Genomic DNA, 21,340 nt, shown 5'->3' on the forward strand with positions numbered 1-21,340 from the left:
TAGATGTCATCAGCTAATCAGTGGGAGCTGGAATGGCCCAGGAAGAGGTCATTTTCTGCTGTGGTGCAAGTGGAACAACCACTTGAGTTAGTTGTGACATTGCTAGCCTTTCATAAAGTCCTAAAACCTTGGTTTTGTGCCAGGTCTGGGCCTGGAAGTGTGATGGAGCCTGTCTCTTGGCTTTGTGGATGGTTGTTTTATAAAGTTCAGGTGTCACGTGTTTTTATTTTATATTATATATTTTATTTGTTTTTAATCATTTCACTGTATGCCACGTACAGTCACATATATGAAATAGGTAGCTATATAAACAAATAAATGAAGAAACAATATCCATAGTAACTTGAAAACTAACAAATATAATTTTTAAGTTCGCAAACCAAATAGTTAAATGCATTATACAGTATGCCACAGAAGTGAGTACACCCCTCACAATTTGTAAATATTTAAATATATCTTTTCATGTGACAACACTGAAGAAATGACACTTGGCTACAATGTAAAGTAGTGAGTAAACAGCTTGTATAACAGTATAAATGTGCTGTCCCCTCAAAATAATGCAATACACAGCCATTAATGTCTAAACTGCTGACATCAAAAGTGAATACATCCCTAAGTGATAATGTACAAATGGGGCCAGAGTAGCCGTTTTCCCTTCCTGGTGTCATGTGACACGTTAGTGTTACAAGGTCTCAGGTGTGAAGGGGGAGCAGCTGTGTTAAATTTGGTGTTATCGCTCTCTTTCATGCTGGTCACTGGAAGTTCAACATGGCACCTCATGGCAATGAACTCTGAGGATCAGAAAACACGAATTGTTGCTCTACATAAAGATGGCCTAGCCCTAGGCTATAAGAAGATTGCCAAGACCCTGAAACTAAGCTGCAGCATTGTGGCCAAGACGATACAGCAGTTTAACAGGACAGGTTCCACTCAGAACAGGCCTCGCCATGGTCGATCAAAGAAGTTGAGTGCCTGTGCTCAGCATCATATCCAGAGGGTGGGGGGTCAGCCTATCAGTGCTCAGACCATACACTGCATGTGGCATCAAATTGGTCTGCAGGGCTGTCGTCCCAGAAGGAAACCTCTTCTAAAGATGATGCACAAGAAAGCCCACAAACAGTTTGCTGCAGACAAGCAGACTTAGGACATTCCTGGAACCATGTCCTGTGGCCCGATGAGACCAAGATAAACTTATTTGGTTCAGATGGTATCAAGCATGTGTGGCGGCTACCAAGTGAGGAGTACAAAGACGAGTGTGTCTTACCTACAGCCAAGCATGGTGGTGGGAATGTCATGGTCTGGGGCTGCATGAGTGATGCCGGCACTGGGAAGCTACAGTTCATTGAGGGAACCATGAATGAATGCCAACATGCACTGTGACAAACTGAAGCAGAGCATGATCCCTTCCCTTCGGAGACTGGGCCACAGGGCAGTATTCCAACATAATAACGACCCCAAACATACCTCTAAAACGACCACTGCCTTGTTAAAGAAGCTGAGGGTAAAGGTGATGGATTGGCTAAGCATGCCTCCAGACCGAAACCCTATTGAGCATCTGTGGGACATCCCAAAACAGAAGGTGGAGGTGCGCAAGGTCACTAACATCCATCAGCTCCGTGACATCGTCATGGAGGAGTGGAAGAGGACTCCAGTGGCAATCTGTGAAGCTCTGGAGAGCTCTATGCCCAAGAGGATTAAGGCAGTGCTGGAAAATAATGATGGCCACACAAAATATTGACACTTTGGGCCCCATTTGGACATTATCACTTAGGGGTGTACTCACTTTTCTTGCCAGCAGTTTAGACATTAATGGCTGTGTGTTGTGTTACTTTGAGGGGACAGCACATTTACACTGTTATACAAGCTGTATACTCACTACTTTACATTGTAGCCAAGTGTCATTTCTTCAGTGTTGTCACATGAAAAGATATACTTAAATATTTACAAAATGTAAGGGGGTGTACTCACTACTGTGACATACTGTATTTTCAAAAGTAATTATATTGAAATAACAATAATATCCTTACTAATAATATGACTAACAAATTAGGCAATTTTAGACAGAATTTCAATAGTTTTAACACCACAATGTTTTAGATGACTGAAATAACATTGATTTAAATTGTATTTGCCCAGTTAAAATATTCAGAATTTGAATATTAATTATACAGCAGCACGTACTAGAATGGGCAGTTTTATTGCTAAAAATTCTACAAAAGCTCCAAATTATTTCAACATTGGTGCTATTTTGCTCATCACAAAATTGCCAAACAACAAAGTGCAAATAGCCAAAAAACTAGAGCAAACCATAATCTGTGCTGTACTATGCTATTCTTTTGTGATTATTCTTCTCTACCTATGAAGAATTTAGGACAGATAGAAAATTCTAAAACATATAGCTATTTATATTAAAATCTCCAAATATATGATCAAGATTGTAGGCAAAATAAAATTGTCCATAATTGCTGTTTAGAGTGAGATGACTGGCAGATAAGTTTAATAAATAAATAAGTTTCTTACTTACCATTGCCTGTTCTATTTTGTTATCAATGGCTACAACACTCCCACCAGATGCACTGTTTAAAAGAAAAGCAAAGAAAAGTCACATGTGAGCTTTGAGTTCATTGAAATGCTGTTCAGCAAAAGTGATGGAAAAGCAAAGTCTTCCATTATAGTTTCACAAGTCAGCACTTTGCATTCAATGTTCTTCTATATTTTAGTGATCATTACAAACCTTTAAGATTGGCGAGTGTTAATTCCATATGCTCAGGAACAAGGAAGTGTGGTATCTTCAAATCATAGGCATTGTATCCCAGAGAAAGTGAGACATATTTAAATCTCATCAAAATCAATGGGAGCTGAGAATATTAATGTTTTGAATAGAACTTAGACATAACTAGTTCTTGCTAGTTTGGCCCCGAGATATTTATGCCAATTTCTGGCCCTTGTTGAAACTGAGCACAGACCTCCTGAGAGTATAAGAAAAGAAATATTGCCCACATCCTATTGGCTGTTATGAGCTCCCATATTTGAGCACATCAATATGCAACTGAAATAGTTCATAATCATAACCAAGTCAACCACTGTGTGTTTGAAAGTGACATTTTGATGCAAGTCTAGATCAGTATGGAAATATGTAAAAGCATCTTAGTAGAAAAAAATAAGCCAATTCTTTTACAATAAAAGGATCCAAAACTGATTGTTGGGAGAGTTCTATTTCATTGTAGAATACCCACAAAAGATAGTTGGGTTGATTACCATGGTCCAACACTTTAGTCTTCAGTTCAAGTTGTACTTTTGGAGGTATTTCCACCAGACATTTTACAGTATACAGAACTCGGTTTCAGTTCTAGCGAGCACTAATTATGTTTATGTCATCCTGTACCATGCTGATCAAAATGTCATCTCCATATGGTTTAGATTTTTAGTACATTTAATAAATTTACTATAGAAAAAAACCACTGTATTTGGCATATTTTTCAGCAAAGTATTCTGTATTCACTACTACAAAGTTAAATCTATTTTTCATTTCTTAATCTATTATTGGCCAGAGAACTCAGTTTGCATGTAATTATTCATGTTTTTATAATCCAGCATAAAAATAAGGAAAATTCAGTGCTTTCAACTGGATATTAAAAAAACTTCCTTCCAGACTGATTTTATTTTAAATAATTATAATTGATTTTCAAATAAACAATATATAACACAAAATCTACCAAAATTTTAGGATCTCCATAGTTTAATCACAAAAATAATCTGCAGTAATATATAACTTCAAGTATTAATATTTTATTCTTTTATATATGTATGTATACTACAATGTATTCTATGACAAAATATTGGCATTATTAAACAAAAACAATAACCACTGTAATAATTAAAACACTCCATAAATAAGTGAAATTATCCTCAAAGGATTTGACTTTTTTTCTGATTTTCCTCACTGTAATAGTAAGAGTATTGTCAAGTTGTGATTAATCAGGTGTCTGGGAGCTATTGCTGAGTTTTGAGTTGGCATATATGAAAATAAATTCCATTTTTTTCCAAAAGTTTAAGGAATATTAAAGAAAACCTCTGATTGCCAAACAACATATCTAAAGCAGAAATATGCAATTGTGCTTTGTATTTACACTTCCTGAAAATTTGTGTAATCATTTCCAAATTTCTCAGGTCCATAAGAAACACAGAGCACATAAAGATAAATGATACAGGTCTGATATGATTAAAGCATCATTAAGAACTTTTAGCACAGTATGTTTAATACTCAAAATAACTTTTTTTTTTGTTCTCTCTCTGAGTCAGTACAGTTGCTCTGGATGAATCTACACAAATACTACATATAAATGTTCAACATGAAAAGCTATGTCAATTAACATGCATTTCATCCAGACAGGAATCACAGCAATTCCAATTTAGTTCTCACCACCAGGATAGTGCATGAAAAGAATTACCAACACTACTTTATTGTAAACTTATTTTCCATTGTTTCTTCCTTTCTATCATATGAAATATTTAAATTTTCTCTATTTATACTGTAGTTGGGATCCATCTCAAAATTCCTTGGTGAGATAGAATAGAAATGTACTATATATTCATTATTTAATAGCATATTTAAAGTGAAATATATCAACCTTCACTTAGAACAGGGCTATCAAACTCCTGGCCCACAGGCTGGATGTGTCACGCGCTGCGCCACGCCCATGCCTGGTTTAGTGAAGGGGGGAAAAGTCCCGATATGTCACATGACATCGCCATGATGACGTGAGTTTGACATCCCTGACTTAGAGCAACAGATTCTTGTTTAAAATGTGGACGTTTTTCAAAACAGGCATGAAAGCAAAATATTCATTTTGTTTCTTTTAAAAGCAATCAATAATGGAAACATATTTTACATTTAAGAGGTTTTCATTCACTCCTTTAAAAAGAAAATGCTTAATATTTTATGTTGGTAAGTATTTATAAAGCAGTCTTAATGGTCATTCTAATTTTACACTTTCACAATTTCTAGAAAAATATCTCATATTTTTGAGGCCTTACATTTTTATTACTAAAAAGCAATAGTTGTTGCATTTATTCAAGTGTAGATTTCACAATTCTATAACAGATGAAAAATATTTTTAAATGCCTTTTTCAGATTGTTTTGATGTTTGCATTAAAACTTGTTTTTTTTTTAATTATTTTTTTAAATTTGATTTATATGCCGCCCTTCTCCGGAGACTCAGGGCGGCTTACAATGCGCTAAGCAATATTTAGGAATATAACTGAATTTACCTATGTTATGAAACATTAATATTCAATATTTTAAAATGGAGCAAATGCAGTCCTGTTAAACTTTTTGGAGTCAGGTAGCATTCTGGACCACATGCAAAGAGTAGGAGAAAAAGGCAGTGTTTTGTGAAGGTTCTACTCTTTACTGAGTATATGATTCTAATCAGTTTCTCAACAGTAGTTATGCGAGATAAGCAATTGAGCCCTTGACTTCTCTATTTTTGGATTGTACAAGATTCAGTTTTTTCTCCCTTGCTATTTAACATCTATATAAAAGAAACCATGTTTTAGTTTGGAGTAATAGATAATCAAGCTATTGAAGATGCCTGGTTATACATTGCCACCATAAACCAAGCCAGAGATGCAGTGGGAGTCATTATCTGATACCTAGGGGTTATGAAGGATTAGATGATCAAAAATAATCTGAGATGATGGCTCCTACAAAGCCCAGAATAGGATTACACTCCCTGTAGAAAACTGTTAGATGAACCTGCTGCGAGATATTGTGCATCAGTTTAGGGTGAAGTATCAATATGCTGATAAGTATACATTGCCATCCCCAACTAAGCTAGGTATGTCGCAGTAATCCTGACATAGAGCCTGAAGGCAATAATTGAAGATTTGGATGGGTCAAGTAGATTCTTGCAACACTGCACTGCAACATGTCACTACTAGATTTGGTTCTACCCCAGCTGGATAGGCTTTAGTTCTTGATAAGATCAGACTCCCTCTAAAGCAGGGGTGTCAAACTCACATCATCATGGCAGCGTCACATGACCTATTGAGACTTTTTCCCCCTTCCCTAAACCAGGAGTAGGTGTGGCCAGCATGTGATGCATCCAGCCCGCAAGCCGGGAGTTTGACAGCCCTGCTCTAAAGGAGCATGCCTGCATTTGGGGATCTTCCCAGATTCACAGCTCCTGCTGAAACTGAAGGTAAAAGGCATAGCCAAAGTTTCTTTTGCTCAATGTTGGTTGATATGCCAACTATTGCCCTTGATGGATCAGGAATCTTTTTCAACAGTGGCTTATATCCTAACCTTTAGGTTTAAGCACTGCAAGACATTCTATTGGGGGCTTTCTTTGAAGACCACTGGGAAAGTAAAATTGGTTGTAAAGCACCTGCCTTCTTCCTGGTCATGGATAGTTGCTTTGGAAATAACACTTGTTTTGTGATGCACACTGGTTATCAATAGCATTCAAACTGCTGGTGCTTATGTATAAAGTCTTGGCTTGGCTCTCAATTACCTTTGGAATCATATCTTCCTAAGTAAAATTTACTTGTCCTGTGCAGCTAAGGGGGCTGGAGTCAGAAGATACACTTTTTCTTTCAGCTGCCTCTTAAGTTCAGATTCATGCTTTCCCTCTTGAATTTCAAAAAGTCATTTAAAGCAATCTTATTCTGTTGGTGTTTAGGAGGCCTGGTCTGGTTTTGCAATGTTTTATACTAGTTTTTTTTTTGTTTTTTTTTTGAGGATTATAAAGGAGGCCACTATAGAATTTACAAAGGAAATGTGGAATTTAAATGTAGTAATACACTGTATTTTCAGACACACAAGAGGATATATTTTACAACGTATTTCTAACATCTAAGAAAAGAATAACTCAAATTCAAGACTAATGCACACATTTGTAAAGAGTGGAACAAAAAGAAAGTGTGCTTTTCTCTCAAAACAATCTATATATTACAAATAAATACTATTACAATTTCAAGAATTGGCTCATTTATTCCTATCTCTGGCTTTCTAAACTTGTACTATGACTACTAAATTTCATTAGGACATTTAACACACACACACACACACACCGTTTTTTCTAACTTATATGAACTTTGTTTTACCTTTCAACTATTGCTTAATGAAATGATACGTAATCTGAAGCTGGAGAAGCAGAGATTTTTTTCATTTTTTTACTTCACAAATTTATCTATCTTTCTCTATATAAATATGGATGTTTTTTCCCCAAATACCTATAGAAACAATCATATTTCTGGACTGTTCCATGATTCTTTGAAACAACCATCTAAGTTCAATACTGGAATACTTAAGAATCCAACTGCAAAACACTACATCCAATAGCACTATTAGATAGACAACTGAATACATTACTTCTACATAGATATGATAGATGATGATGATGATAGACAGGGCGGATAAAAATCAATGATTTTTTTAAAAAAATCAAAAAAATCAGATTTTTTTATTTAAATCGGATTTTTTTTATTTTTATTGAATTTATTTTAATAAAAAACTTATGGGGTAAAAATCTATTGTAAGATAGTTTTCTATTTAAGATACATAAATAATTTAGTTTATTCAGCATGAAATGGAGCTTAGTTATGTAGCATGAGGCTGTATTTTCTGCAACACTGGGACTATCGGTGAGTCAACAGTGGGTCAAAGAAGTAGCAGAGATGACAGTTGCTCTTTAAAAATTATGATTTAAATCGAGTTGATTTAAATCAAGCCTTTTTACTAGTGATTTAAATCATGATTTAAATTGTGATTTAAATCAACTCGATTTAAATCAAATCCACCCTGATGATAGATAGAGCAAAGATTCAAATGCGATTTAATGTATGATTATGTTATTTGGATAGAATCTTTGATGTACTGAATCAGATGTTCAAGATACAAAGGCAGTTTGTAACTTTGAAGACTAACAGATTTAGTCTGAGCTCTCCATTGTAGCTTTCCTTCCATATGTAGATAAAGCAGAGGCTTTTTGACATTAATATAGGTAGTCTGCTGTTGAGTTTTTCTCACATTCATAATATGTCCCTATAACAATCTTTGAAGAAGTACTGTTCTGTCTGTGTCTCATTTCTGATAGAATTTGTTTAGAGAAAAATGTTTGGAGACACAGAAAGAAAGAAGAAGAAATATTTATATTGAATTAAAAATCGATTACTCCACTTTCCATTTTCATTCCCATTGTTTTTAACCCTAAAAAATATTCAGAGAAAGTATTTTATAGATAGCTATGGTAAAAGGCTTGACTATATTGGGCTGATAGTTTGCAAACCATATCTACCATTGTCAGACCATTTTTGCCAAAGTTAAAGTAGCTAATGAAGTTTAGTAATTTTATAGTTAAATATTTTATTAAACTGAACATCAAATCTTTTAAACCAAATATTAAATTTAATTATTATTGACTCATACACCCTTAAGTACTAGCTAATAATCATCTATTTAATGAGATGGGAAAGCAAATGAACGAAAAAGTTTTTTAAAAAATTATGAGTTTGAATGTTTATATCAGTGGTAAATAGTAAAGGTTTAACATGGTAAATTGACGTAAGATATTAACTGATGAGAAACTTTCTTTGAAAGGGACATTTTACAGTCTTATTTTTAGAACTGTTACTGCCAATAAAACATTTGTATTACTAAGTGAACACATCTGAAACAGAACATGCTGGTGCACACAAACATTCTAGAACATTTGTTAAATACTACGTTTGAATTTGGAAAAGTTCAGAATTTAAGGTGGTTCAGGAAGTACAAATCAGAACAGTTCATTTCCAAATACAAACTGAATGAAATGCTGAGTCAAACCAGTATGTCAGATGTACTGAGATTGGAAATGGCCATTGGTTCAGAATTCTAGAGGCAGCATTTTCAATACACAATATGGGTCATCACAAAGAGGAGAGCTGTGACTAAACAGAATTGTCAATACCGATGGGCAGACTTTACTTCCCATTTTCTTGCATCTATCGCAAAGTCAGAATATACTAGGCCAAGCAGCAAAAATATACTAGGCCAAGCAGCAGTTTGATTGTTCCCTGGTGTGTCCTTTTTAAAGCTATTCCACAATCTCTTATTCTGAGTAATTAAAGTAGTGAAAGGCTCCTGAGGTTACTGTACCTAGCAACAAGTGTTCAAGTGGTAAGAAAAAAACATGGTGTCTTCCCAAAGGAAGCTTCAACCTGGCCATGGTGTTTAATTCTTAAAACAATGATTTAAAATACTATATCTAAGATAGAAAGGTTTCTTCAAATACCTAGCTCGTACTGCCCAAGGGTCCAGGAATTTTATTTATTTATTTATTTATTTATTTTATTTTATTTTATTTGTATACTGCCCTACTCCCGAAGGACTCAAGGCGGTGAACAGCCATAGAATAAAACATATAAATACAAAATTTAAAATAGAGTAAAATAGAGTATAGGAATGACTTTTTAGAGATGATGAAACCCAGGAAAATAGGGATCAGTCAAAATCATATGCAGTTAAGAGTCCAATGTGATCAGCAACTGGTTTTGCCAGGTCCAATATGGTAGGTAACATCATTATGGTAGGTAACATCAATATGGTAGGTAACATCATTATTTTCAGATCAGTGCACAAATTCATTTATTATGCTAGGGAATCATGTTATCAAAAATTTTGAGAACCCCTCCACTACAGGACAATATAGCCTAATTTGACCCTATTCACATCTCCCTCTTGTCCATGGATGCTACTAAACTATTTAATAAGTACTGACTCCTAATCAGAATTTCAAAGGAGAACTTTATTTTAATCTTTATCTCTTTTGTATGGCTATATAGTTTTTATATGTAAACCGACCAGAGTCAGGATCCAATCTGGGTTGGTCACCAGGACCAGAATTTTAGTCTTCTCAGCTTTTGAACTTGGGCTGGAGCCCATCCTCAGGGTACTTCTCTCCCACGAGAATGTGTCCCTTAGATGAGATAGCTGGTGTATAAATTTGATAAATAAAAATATCACAGAATTCTGAGTTATGGATACATCCACTACACTACAATGTCAATGTAGTTAGATTCAAAAGTCAATAAATTAGATTCAGGGTTTGCTTCCAGTGTCATTGATTCGGTTGCATTCCCTTGTTTGGTTGAAACTCTTCTCTTAAAACTCTTCTCTTAAAACTCCATGTGGTTAGATTCCTAAACCTTCCAAAGTAGAGTTGAAGGATTTGCTGTAGAGTTTGTAGAGCTGAAGGGACAGAGAGGCCGTACCACTGATGGAAAAGGAAAAGTTGCTCTTTCTCCATTCCACCAGTGTCTTTATGGATTGAAGGAGCCTATCAGTTCACAAAATGCAACATTTGCACTCAAGCCATAAATTACAAAATAGTATGAACAGAAATGTCTGGGGAAAAAATCAGCATTTAATAAATAGGCTATAGTCTATGATCAATTTCTCTCCTTTAACTGTCACATCCGTGTTTTCTACATTTATAAAATTTCAGATTAAAGAAACCTGATCCGTATCTTAGACTATCATATGCATAGCAATAAAAATATCATATACTTTACCTAGCAATATATAATGTCCATCTCCCATGTGAAAGAGAAAAAAACTCTCATGAAAATTTATCAAAAAGACTATGAATTTCTCTATGAAATCCGAAGTTTTCCTGAGTTCTTGATAGCTCTCAAAGAGTTATTTGAGATACTAAAGTTGCCTCAGCAGAGCAAGACAAGATCTGAAGGAAATGCTGAAATGAATTCTGCACAAGTTTTGAAAGAACAACCTGCTACAGAGCATAAGTATGAATCTGTCTTCAACCACTTCCATCTATTCCAACATTATCACAAAATTGGAAAGGATTTCTAGACCAACTACCTGCTCAGTGCAAAATTTGCTAAATCATTTTAGATAGATCTCTAACTTTAACAATTTATTCCATAATTTATATATCTATATATCTATAAAGCCTTCAATAGTTCCTCTTAGAACTTAATTTCCAATTGCCTTACCATCTTGGTAGCCCTCCTCTGAACTCAATTTATTCTTTCTTTACAGAGATATTTGCTTTTTTCCAGTCTTCTGAGTTCTTGCTAGATCTTTAGGAGTTCTTACAACTATTCAAAGTTAATGTAATCACCTCAATAGTCCAGGATGTAACTCATCTAGCCCTTGATATTTGAGTTCATTTAAAGAAGGTAAGTATTCCTTTACCCACATCTTGTCTAGCTTGTATTGCAGCTTCCTCCCTGCATTAGTGGCACAATAATAGCCAAGCAGGGCTTTATTTCCTTTCAGAGAAAAAGCATTGAAAATAATTATGGTATTCTGTATTCTCATCTATTATTATTCCTTCTTCCCCACAACAATTCTACATTCTATTTGCTTTTCTTTTTGTTTCTGACATACTCAGAAAGGTTCTTTTTCACTCTTTGGACATTTGTGACCTCAGCACATCCCAAGCTTTAATGTTTCTGATACTAGCTCCACATTTTTTGTCTCTTCCTTGTATCCTTCTTTGGTTATATCTTCTTCCTCCAATCTTGTATTATATTATTTGGCTTTTTTTAAACATACTGACAATGTCTTTTTTCTATTTGTAGTAGAATACCAGAAATTGAATCAAGCTTCTATCAGCCATGTCCACTTTGGTTCAAATTTGCAATGAGTGAAACTGATAGGTAGCAATATTAGGAAATTTCATTTTGCTTGCAAAACTGAATCAGTGAGATGAATATTACTAGATTCCTATTTAACCACTATAGTGCTTATTGTCTTCATGGAGCTAGTAGATCTGAGACTCAACACACAAAACAACAGAATTATATTTTTTTCCTTAATCTTATGGCATGTTGGAACCCCCAAATGTGGAAATAAGCTATTAAGAGTACTTGAGGATCTCAATATGAAAACAATGGCTTTATAAGCTCTTTTGTATTTGTTTTAAATATGAGTTGTTCAGTTTAAATACTGTATTTTTAACCTAAAATGTGTTCTTTAAAATGTTGAAATCAGCAAGCATGTGAATTGAGCAAGCTTTAAGAAAAGCCATTCAATTTTCTTTGCTTCAATACCACAAATGCAAACAAACAATGATGCTTAATGTTCAATTAGCAGTAGAAAATATAAAACAGACAAGAACACCATAAGCCTGAAAAGCCAAGATTCCAATCTTTTAATATTGGAATCTGCTAATATTGTGAGAAAGCGAATTGCAGCTGTTGAATTAGTAACACAACTTTGACAAGTGATATCCTCAAAGTTGAATTTGTTGCAGTTTCTCGCCAATTGCCTGGCTGTAATTGAATTCCTTTTAATGCTTTAATTTATCATGACTCAATTTGTAGATACATGTTATAATTGTTATTTTGTCCAATCAATATAGATCCCATATTTACTGTTCTTAACTCTGAAATTTAAAAGATTTTGATTTACTTTCAAAATACTTTAGTCAGGCCATTTTTACTACTGATAGTTTTCAAACATTAAGTCTGAACTGTTGATAGCTACAACTGACAGAAGTTTTCATTTTAATATCAATGAACATCTAATTTAAAAATACTCTTCTCCCAGAAATATGAAATGGAGCAAGATTCCACATGGCCCAAAAGACAAGTTATGTAACTGAGAAATTTTGGGATACTTTAATTCCCCTACATGGCAAATAAACAAGGAAAAGGAAGAAGATACTAAAACGAACATATTACTTGATGACGAGAAACCTGCACAGTGCAAAGCTCTTCATGCATACTTAAGCACGTATGCTTTCCATACTCAAATATTCATACCTATCCCAGAGGTTCTTTGATTCCTGTAACTTGTTCGAATGAAACACTTGGTAGAAAGTAGTTGAAGGATTCCTATGAGAGCCAGGAAATGAAACAATATTGAAAATGAACAATCTTTTTGAGTAAAATTATGTGTTCTGGTTTAAACATTTAGATAAGCTAGGTTCAAAACTTAGCAGATATATAATAGATAAAAGAGAAACAAAGTGTGTACAAAATATTCTTCTTGGATATTAAAGAGAATCTTGTTCCTTACATCATTTTCAAAATGTGTCAATCAAATGCATCTAGATGCTTACAAGCAGAATACAATGATAGCTTTTATGATTCACCTAGCCCTGATATTTAAATGGCACTATCTTCTGAATGAAAGGTTGTCTGTTATCACTATGTACTGATAATATGGGTCCCAAAGACAGACCATGCTATGGATATGTGAACAAGATAGTTTCCACAACTTCTAAACAATGAATTTAAAGATACACATAATCCAAACATAAAAACCTGATGCCATTAACCAGAACAGTTCATATTTGCCAAGCAAGTTATTCATGTGTGATTATCTGGATGAAAAACTGCATACACATTTCCCAATAAGTAATTTTCTTAAATTATCAACCTCAGGCTTAAAAAAAGGAAAGTCTAAAAAAAAAAAGATATTCTAAACTGTGATTATTCAACCAACTGATGTTCTGTGAGCAAAAATGAGATAGCACAGAAAAAGACTGACAAATTCCATGCTTCTAAATACAGAAGCTGGATTAGGAATGAATTCCCTTTACCTAAAGATAGAGACAGGCAATACGTCCTTCACAGAACTTTGATCACAAAAACAGGTCATCACTGTATTAGAAAGGCAAGAATATAACTATTTAGGTATTGATTTTTATGCATTTCAGCTTGCAGAATGATGGGTTTGGCCAAAATCTGAAACAATTTTCAAGTAGATAGCAAAAATATGTTATCAGTAATTCTCATATATCTGTACTTAATGGAGACAGGACAAGGAACTCTTTTCTTAATCATTTACTATCCCATAAGGGAAATCTATATTTTCAGCTGAAGTCTGAAGAAATAGAAATCTTATCTTAAAAAATATCCTACCTTACTTCTGAAAAATCACGAAGAACTATTTTTCATAACCAAATTTTCAATGGGCCAATATATTAAATTACTGATTAAAATTATATTACATTGCAAAAAATTGCCCCGCTAAATCCCGAATTTGCATAATTCTCCCTTGATCAGATGTTGAGGACTCTCTATTTTCAATTCCCAAGCCTTTAGAATCATCATCAAATTGGCACTACCGATAGCCACAGTTTGTGGAAACAGAAAATTTCTGACTATAAATTGTGAAGTTAATCTATTTCCATCATTATATTTTAGCATCTTGATAGCATGCTAAATGCAGTTCATGTAATACAGAAAGGAAACAGGCACAAAAGAACCTGAGGGATTCCTGGGACTTGTTCTTGTAACACTAAATTGAAATTTCATATTATATTTGAATGTTGACATAAAAATTGAATACCAAGCCATACCTAAGGAACTATTACATACAAAATTCAAGATAATTATCATACAGAGCAAATACGAAATAGAAACTATTATAAATCTGACAAATGCAATTTATGTCATATAATACAATGTTACCATTTTGATTAACAAGGACTACATATGTATTTTCTCAGGAAACACTAATTTGCAACAGAATCTTTAGCATCTTTCTACAGTTTTCCTAGATAATTGCAGTGGTGATTTAAAAAGAGAGAATGATGCAGTGTCTAGTTAACATGTGTGCATTTAATGATCAGATTAAAAATGTTTCCTCTCTCTCTCTCATCTATTATTATTCTACATTATGGGTATCCTTTTGATTTGCCTGAACTGCATTGTGTGAATGTGTAACTAATGTATATAAATCACACGATAATGCTAAAAGTTTACTATCTTCTGGGGCTGTCCAGGGCTGCATGCAGTCTGTGGGCTGGACACGTCTGTTCTACATAGCAAATAAATATTATTTATTTGAGAAGGTAAAATCTGTAACTTAAACCTTATCAACAGATTCTGATAAAATAGTGGTTAGGTAATATTAGATAAAGAGAAAACTAAATTTGATAAATTAAATAAAAATATTAAACACAGAAAATGGGTTACTTCAAAAGAGCATTATAGAATGATTGAGACCTATAGTACTCTATAATTTAGCTGCACATTGCTAAAATTAACCAAGAAACTAAGCTTCTTAAGAAGAAGAAAACCTCACTGTGTAAATATAGTAAAACACTTATGAAACTAAAACAATTAACAAAAACTGTGTAACATTATGGTACATATTTTCTTACAAAGACACTGGTTTTCTGACAAGTAATTAAAAATATAAAAGCATAGAACTGTGATGGCAAACCAAGGCACGTGTGCCACAGGTGGCACGCAGAGCCATATCTGTGGGCACATGAGCAGAGCCCTACCTCAGCTCCAGTGCGCATGCGCATGCTGGCCACCTGATTTTCGGCCCACTGGAAGTGGGGAAATGGGCTGTTTCTGGCCTCTGGAGGGCCTCCGGGAGTTGGGAAAGGCCGTTTTTGCCCTTCCCAGGCTCCAAGAAAGCCTCTGGAACCTGGGGAGGGCGAAAAACGGACCTACTGGGCTCATCATGCCATCGTGTGCCAAAAGTGGGGAGAGCTTGGAGGGGTGCGTGCATGCGCGGGGGGGCACTGAATTATGGGTGTGGGCACCATCCCCCTGCTTTTGGCACATGACAGAAAAAAGGTTAGCCATCACTAGCATAAATATCATCTATAGTTTAGCATGACTAAAATATATGAACCTAAATGTGTTCTTTGGAATTATGATTTAAGCCATTTAGATTCATCAGTATTGTTCACTCTTTTAATACATAAAGTTAAACAGTTTCATGAATCCATAGTTTTATCAACAATTATTTAAAATAGAAAATTACAATTTTGAAGAAAATCTACTTCAAGTGATTAACTTTTTGAAGTAGAGTATCTTGCAACTGAGTAAGATAAGCACCAAGGAACAGGATGCTAAAGGACAAAAGATACAGGAGACTTGAAAATAAAGTTAATATTCTAGTAGCACAGTAAAATGTTATTGCCTCAAGGATATTGAGATTTTTTTTTTGACAAAAAATGTCCAAATACTATGAACAGAAGGAAGTTTATTCAACATTGGAAGTTTTTAAGATGATGTTGGTTAACCATTTGTCTGAAGTGGTGTAGGGTTTTCTGCCTAAGGAGGGGGTTGGACTAGAAGATCTCCAAGGTCCCTTCTAACTGATTCTATTCTATTCTATTCTATTCTATTCTATTCTATTCTATTCTATTCTATTCTATTCTATTCTATTCTATTCCACTCAAATAAGGGGTATCTTCCCAATTTGGACAATTCTGTCCCCATCACTACTTATCCAGAGCAGTGGTCAACAACCGGTGGTCCGCGAGAAAATTTAGGTGGTCCGCGGGGAGATTTTCGTATTTTTGCAGGTGGTGCAATACGGAAAAAGCACAGCCCTTGCCACTGTTGTGGTGGTGGGGGAGGGGGCAGCACAAGTGGGAAGAAGCAGTGTTTGGGATGGCTGGAAGCTGCGGGAGTGAAGCACTACTTTCATTTGCACGGCAACAGCATTCTGCCTCGGTATATTTGCGCTAACCAGTGGTGCAAGGCAGCCTCGTCTCCTGCTGCTTGGGATTCAGAGCGGTAAATGGCGTCTGGTCTGGGGAGCAGCCAGATTTTGCTCTCCATTGCGGATGCCAGATCGGTCCCCTGCAAGCTCTCGTCTCTCGAGGAGCGCTCCCTGAAGCGGCGCTGGAAACTTTGGTCGGGCTCCTCGAAAGATGAGAGCTTGTAGGGGGCCGATCTGGTGTCTGCAATGGAGAGCAAAATCCAGCTTCTTCTCTCTGCTGTAAGTGCCGCATCAGGATTCTGCCTTGGTATATTTGCGGTGCAAGGCAGCCCTCGTTTCCTGCCATTTGAGACTCGGAGAGTCTGGTTCGGGGAGCAGCCAGATTTTGCTCTCCATTGCAGGGAGAGAGAAAATGAGAGAACTGGGAGAGAGAGAAAATGAGAGAGACTGGGAGAGAGAGAGAGAGAAAGGGGGAGAAAGAGAATGAGAGAGAAAGATTGGGAGAGAGAGAGAGAGGGGGAGAGAGAGAGAAAGAGAGAGAGGAGGGAGAGTGCCTGAAGGACCCCATCCCGTCACTGGGAGTCCAGGTGTTTCAGCAAGCGGTGCGCTGGATTCGTATTAATGGTCCGTGAAATTTAAAATTATGAATTTGGTGGTCCCTGAGGTCCAAAAGGTTGGGGACCCCTGATCCAGAGGGCTATTTGTGAAAAAGGTAAGTGTCTTTACATTAATTTTTATATATCTAATCAAATACAGTAAATTCACATTTTCAAGATTCTATTACTATGGCTAGTTTAATAGAAGTAGATTTAAACCTACCAGTATATGGCATTGGTTTCCTAGTTTGGTCTACCCTCCTGGGTAGACCCTACTCTCTTGAAAGTCTCTTACTCTTTCTAGAGAGGCAGTAGTTCTCTTTATTCCTGGAGATAGTCTAAAATTCTTAAGGTACACCACTACTATCAGCAAGGCACCACACTGCATCATTGTTGGAACATCAGTAGTAAGTGTATATATAAATAACCAATTTAAAAATGCCACACTGCAGCTAACACAACATTTGGACAGAATTTATCTCAACCTGCAATGCAGCACAACCAGTATTTCTGCATTTTCATGGGAACTTGCCAAAAAAATCTAGGGGAGACCAGGACTGATTCCTGACTTTCCCAACTCAAATGTGAACTATTTATGGCTGGCAACATAGTAGAGTTTCTCAAAGATTGTACTAAGATCACTTTCATACTGAATTTACTATAAGGAGCAACTAGAGCTGGCAAAGACAGCATACACATAGACCACAGACATGCAGGTAAGAGGTGGCTAGTTTAGCGTGGCTTTCTACAGATTTTTTGCTGTCTCCCTGATCTTCAAAGAAACTTGACTTGAAGTTTATTGGCCCCTTTCCAGCTAAGCCTGTGACCACTGATGTGTAAGAATCAATGAAGATTCTGTTTTCCATCAGTCTCTGATTATGAGAGGCGCACCATCTACCCTATGCATATTAGGATGACTCCAGCTTTGCTCATACTGGTAGGTAGAGAAGAGTATGAAGTGGAGACTATTTTGGACTCTGATACAAGGGCAAACATTTAAAATCCAAGGTAAGAAAGATTGCAGGAGGCTGCGATAAATATGCATGTTCCATAACTGCAATGCCAATTTCACTGCAAGTACCCAGGGAAACCCTGTTCACATGAACTATCTTCCATTACAAGAATGGGGCAAATCAGAATAGGAAAAATCTCACTTCTTGTAGAGGGCTATAGAACTGACAAGTGGGGGAAAGGGAAAGTACTTTGGTTGTATCTACATTCATGATATTAAGAATGGAAAGGGGAGGGAACAATTACCAGAACAGGAAGATGAAGAACAAGCTTGCAACAAGAAAGGGGGGGGGTCACCCTTCAGGGCACAAATGAGTAATAGAATTTGTTAAGTGATCTGGAGGAACCGCTGGTTGAGAAGGGAACAGGACACCTACATTTCATTCCCATGGCCTGACTCTGGAAATGTGGGAAGAGGACTGAGGCTGACAAAAAAAGTGATGTAGAGGGCAGAAAGAATGGCCCTGAAGGACAATGGAAAGATATGTTACCAAGGCAACAATCAAACAAATGCAGATTGAGCCCATTTCAAAGAAACAAATTTTAAGAAAACACCTGATAGGTCTCTCCTTAAATCCCACAAAAAAAGTGAGGAAGAAAGCACATTCAGACTTGCAAGATTCTGTTACTATAGTTGTTCTAACAGCAATAGCGCTTAGATTTATGTACAGATTCACAGTGCTTTACAGCCCTCTGTAAGTGATTTAGAGAGTCAGCAATATTGCCTCCAACAATCTGGGTCTTCATTTTAACGACCTCGGAAGGATGGAAGGTTGAGTCAACCTTAAGCCGGTCAGAATTGAACTCCTGGAAGTGAGCAGCAAGTTAGCCTGCAATACTGCATTCTTACTACTACGCCACCACGGCTCTTAATAAGAATAGTTTTACACCTATATGGCCTTGATTTCTTAGCTAGGTCTACCATATAGCACTGGCACCTAGTTAGACTGTAGGTTTCAGTGAATCTTTAACTGAACAGAAGCTGGCACAATAATATATTATAGTATGCATTTGCAGTATAAAATATCATTGCATTTTGTCTTTAGAGTTATATATTTTATATCATTTCAAATTCACCTAACACAGTGATGGCTAACCTTTTTGCTGTCGCGTGCCAAAAGCGTGTGTGGAGTCATGCGCGCGCATGTCCACACCATAATTTAATGTGCCCCACACCCCCATGCAACCCCCCTCCCGTGCTCATCCCACTTTTGGCACGCGATGGCACGGCGGGCCCGTTAGGCCTGTTTTTCACCCTCCCCAGGCTTCCAGAGGCTTCCTAGGAGTCTGGGGAGGGCGAAAACGGCCTCCTCCCCTCCCGGAGGCCCTCTGGAGGATGGAAACAGCCCGTTTCCTGACTTCCAGTGGAACTGGGAGGCCAGTTTTTCACCCTTCCCAAGCTCCAGAGGCTTTCTCGGAGCCTGGGGAGGGCAAAAACGGCCTTCCCCCCATGGAAGCCCTCCGCAGGATGGAAACAATGTGTTTCCCGACTTCCAGTGGGCCCGGAAGGCCAAAAATCAGATGGCTGGCATGCACATGTGCGCTAGAGCTGTGCTAGGGCAATGCTCGCATGCCCACAGATATGGCTCCAGGTGCCTGTGTCACATGAGCCATAGGTTCATCATCATGGACCTAACATGAACAGTACATCATAACTCAGTATTGTTATATCTACTACTTTTTCTCTAAAATACTTTTTACAATTTTATCTTATTAGTGGTTGCAGAGATTATCTGAGATTATTTATTATTAATTTATTGAGTGTGTGACATCTATTACAGAGATAATGCAATCACTGATATACATTAATAAAACACATTATACACAGACATAAATATAAGCTTAAATAAGGCATCAGCAACACACACACACACCCTTTTACAACCCTGTAATCCCTTAATTCAGGGTAGAGTCGGGGCAACTGGATGAAGCTGAGCCTTTATTTGCCGGATGCCCTTCCTGATGCAACACAGATATTTTCTCTTTGCACCTTGAGAAACATCTGCCGCTACCTAGGATTGAACTCTCAACCTTCCAAAAGGGAGGCAAGCGTCTTCACCACTAGACCATCATGCCAAGTGTGTGTGTGTGTGTGTGTATGTGTGTGTGTACACCTGTACCTATATACATACAGTATATCTATATTCATAAAGTATGTGGACAATACAATATACAATATAAAATACTAAATTAAGGTAAAAACATAATAAAATCACCAGAATACTGTATATCATCATAGTCACAGTAGGATAGAGGATACAATTCGATATTTAAAGAAGCAAACCAGTGTGGTTCTAGTGTGGCTATGATGAGACCATTCAAGGTGCCTTACAATTTCTTGAGGGGACGTTCTCAAACTATATGTATTATCATCTGTTCTGATGATATGGGGGGTAGCGGGTATGAAATGTGCACCACTTCCATGATGGTATGCCCTGCGCAACTTTCTGTTCTAATGGAGCAGCTAAAAGTCTACACACACAGCAACCAAACTGGATACTCTCATTGTCAAAAACTAAAGTTGCAGCAACTAGATTATCTGAGCTAAAATAATGTCCCATAGTATTTTTTTCCCATTTCTAGCTTCCTGCAAATCTGAAATCTAATCAAAGCAGCAGATTCTTTACCAGACTAAATATTTATTTCTTTGAAATCATAATTTAAGATGCCAGATATTCATTGTTGTCCCATTTAATTTGGAAAGGGGACTTGTCCTCTGAATATGAAAACATTTTACTGAAAAGAAAATATCCATTAAAAATAACAGCAAAAAACTTTCTAATTTCAATAAAAAGAAATCTTGCATACGTAAAGGATGATAGTAGTTCAAGTGGAACATTATAAATATTTTCCATTCAGAAAACTTGGCCTGCCTATTGCTAAATTTTCACAGAAAGGTAGCATGTTGTTTCAATATGCCTTCTCTATTTAGATTAAAAGTGATTTTACTTGGGTTTCTCTGGAACCCATGAATGGTTTACTTTTCAAATTTGATATTTATCAAATAACACTTAAGCATTTTTCTTCCACCGTCTTCAAGAGTTGGCTTTACTGTTCTGAATTAAGCATTTACTTTCTAAATCAATTTCGATGCCATTTGTTTCTTTGCACTTTTCTAAAAATCTACTAAGAAACACTAGCTTGTTGTTGTTGCAGCCTTATCATATCAATCAAATTTTAAAAGGATAAAGAATGTGAAAAGTCTTCTGTAAGTTCTTATATCTCAAATGTTGGTTAGAACTTTCATGGCAAAAAAAATTAAGGGTATAGTTTGAAGTTCTAGATGACTTGGCAATGTATATTT

General features: G+C 36.3%; 1 protein-coding gene across 2 annotated transcripts in view; it reads right to left on the reverse strand.

The window, feature by feature from the left end:
* The window catches only part of TSC22D2 (TSC22 domain family member 2), a 33,964-nt gene that overhangs the window by 2,963 nt on the left and 9,661 nt on the right, over positions 1-21,340 (reverse strand). Inside the window, exons 2-3 of one of the 2 annotated variants that reach the window (XM_034439246.3) lie at positions 12,775-12,846; positions 2,525-2,576 (exon numbers count right to left, since the gene is read on the reverse strand). In XM_034439246.3, coding sequence (XP_034295137.2) covers positions 2,525-2,576; positions 12,775-12,846 — 124 coding nt within the window. The remainder of the gene's footprint in view (positions 1-2,524; positions 2,577-12,774; positions 12,847-21,340) is intronic. The other variant, XM_034439247.3, reaches the window with a different exon arrangement.

Source organism: Pantherophis guttatus, chromosome 6, assembly GCF_059756535.1.
Source record: "Pantherophis guttatus breed Tessera chromosome 6, ASM5975653v1, whole genome shotgun sequence".
Taxonomy (NCBI): domain Eukaryota; kingdom Metazoa; phylum Chordata; class Lepidosauria; order Squamata; family Colubridae; genus Pantherophis; species Pantherophis guttatus.